The sequence below is a fragment of the Lottia gigantea genome, assembly GCF_000327385.1.
Source record: "Lottia gigantea unplaced genomic scaffold LOTGIsca_25, whole genome shotgun sequence".
NCBI lineage: Eukaryota > Metazoa > Mollusca > Gastropoda > Lottiidae > Lottia > Lottia gigantea.
This window is the reverse complement of record NW_008708752.1, coordinates 1,423,413-1,425,979: the sequence shown is the minus strand read 5'-3', so window position 1 is coordinate 1,425,979 and position 2,567 is coordinate 1,423,413. Positions and strand designations below refer to the sequence as shown.

Sequence of the window (2,567 nt, the reverse complement as noted above, 5' to 3'; positions counted from 1 at the left end):
CGGTGGTAAGGGTTGGGCACTTGTGCTTCGACCCGGCCCGCTAAGTCCGCCTAGGGTACGATTTAGAAAATTAAGGAAAAAAATATAAATTATATAGTGAAATATTTATGACGGAATAAACCAGAGTCTTTGCTATCTTGCTCGCCATCTTGTTTGTAAACCACGTTGTACTTGAAGTCAGTCATCAAAGAAATCGATTTAAACGTCTAGACTGGAATTTTTTTAAACGTTTGAAAAGCTGTTTTTGATGACAAGTACATTAGACTCCATATCTGTATAGTTTTCAGCTGTGTAGTATCCACCGTTTATCGGATGCAGTTGGATTAACTTTCGACAAATATTTTGTTGTTGAAACCATCTCAAATGGCTTCCCGGAAATAGTATTCCGTGGAGTAAACATCAACCACAATCAGCCATTTGAGTATCCGTATTTGTTATATATAACAAATATAAATACTGTACAAATATACAAATCTCAATGGCTCAATTTTTATAACCATATTACTACTTCACTCAGCCTATATAGAAAAAAAAGATATATATCTTATAAAGGACTTATTGTACAGAAAAAAAGATATACAGTAATTTTTAGTTAAATTTTGAATAGAAATGTTCATACCCTACCACCATTCCAAAGAAATAATTTGCCCAACCAAACTTTTCTGCCAAAAATCTGCAAAAAGAGAAATATAGGCTCGGTCGTGCATAACTGAGTTGTTAAATTTCCAATATCCCTCCCCAATATGAATTCCGCCCGAAACATTGATGGTAACAATTACATAGTCATGGTCTGAGGGAGCGCAAGGCAGAACCTCAAAACTTACAAGATGTTTTAAAAGATTTCTACTTAAATAAAATCGGTCTAAGGGACATGCGACACCGGAGCCCCGCCATGTCACCGAAACAATACTAGGGTAAATATGTCGATATGCGTCAGTTTAATTAAAATCCATAATTATGTCCCCCAGATTTTTTCTACCCACAATTCCGCGCTCAATATTACCCCCAATTTTGTCACAGTGCGGATCCATTACAAAATTAAAATAACCACCAAAAATAATATACCGCTGAGTAGTCAAATAGTGCGGTATAGTTAATAAAAATTCGTTGCGGTCCGCACCTATAACTGGCGCATATATACAAATTAGCCTAAATTGTGTACCAGTGATGTCGACATCGACAACAACTAGCCGGCCTTCAAAATCGAAATTAATTTTTCTAATCACAAAACTTAAACGGTTATAAAGAACAATCCCCACCCCCGTCGAACGGTTAGAGCCAAAAGACCAAATACATTTACCAAAAATATTTTCGTAAATTTTAGCTTGTTCGATATTACGAATATTGGTGTCTTGTAAAAAACAAATATCAATAGCCATATCTTTCAGATCTCTCGATATTACTCTTGATTTCTGAATAGACAATAAACTACGACAATTGATTGATACAGTCTTAATATTCGCCATTTAAGATTTGTGATTAGAAAAAAGTGACATAAAATCAAACTAGGTAATAAGACAAGACATGGACAGACATGAGTATAAACTCAAAGGACTTACAGGCGATAAACAAACATAGCCCACCAAAATAAATATCGCTCACTAATCCAGACTGAATTGTGAGCGAAATTCGGGGTACCTTGCCAAAAAAGACAGACAAACTTACTAGTCGAAACTGACTAATAAAAGCTGTAATATAAAATACATGATTATATTATATACACAGAAAATACCCAGATACTCACTAAATATATATACAAACCAGCCATGAATAACTTTGACAAAACTGAACATAAAACTAAACATCTGAAACAGAAAACTATGATAATTATATATATATATATGAAATAAAGAAAAATCAGGTTTTGAGTTTTTTTTCACCCCCCTTACTCGGACTTCCACGATTTTTGGTCGTTTTTTTCCCTGTTGTTGGCTCTGTTCTTTTTACATCCATTATGAGTCTTTGTTCACTTTCGCTCTCAGACGATGAGCTACTGTCCTCCGAGTCCATTTCCTCAGCCCAATCGCCCACTGGGTCTGGGGAAAAGAGATGGGAAGGCGCTTCACCTTTTTCTACTGTTATTTCCTTTGCGTCCATTCCTTCGGCCTCTGGGACTTGCTGGATAGCGTCGTCCCCAGGGCCAGAAAAACCACTTAATGCATCAGCATACGATTTCACCTTTTCAGTCTCAACAGTCCTACGAATCTTGGAAGGACATTCCCTGGCCATGTGTCCTACATTGCGACAATGAAGACACAATGGAGGTCTGTCTGTGCATGCGAGCAGCATACGGAAAGGTCTTACTCCGTCGATGTTAATAATATGGGGCACAGAACCATATTGTTCGGGAGAACACTCTAGCGATATTCTCCTTAGCCCTGACTTTGTCCCACAAAGCGTATGGCGGGCGCCATATTGCTCCTCCACTACGTTAATAACGTTGCCGTATTCCGCANAAACTTTCTCTATAAAGTTGTTAGAGACATATGGGGGGATCCAGTGTGCCCGAATATTCATTATTCTTTTATCGGCGTCCGTAAAAGAAAAAGTTACCTCGTTCATCTTTT

General features: G+C 37.4%; 1 protein-coding gene across 1 annotated transcript in view; it reads right to left on the bottom strand.

The window, feature by feature from the left end:
* Positions 1-2,562, bottom strand: part of LOTGIDRAFT_160536 (hypothetical protein) — a gene marked incomplete at both ends in the record, with an annotated part of 5,589 nt that extends 3,027 nt beyond the window's left edge. Inside the window, 2 exons of the mRNA XM_009055659.1 lie at positions 1,560-1,688; positions 1,890-2,562. Coding sequence (XP_009053907.1) covers positions 1,560-1,688; positions 1,890-2,562 — 802 coding nt within the window. The remainder of the gene's footprint in view (positions 1-1,559; positions 1,689-1,889) is intronic.
* Between the last annotated feature and the right edge of the window lie 5 nt (positions 2,563-2,567).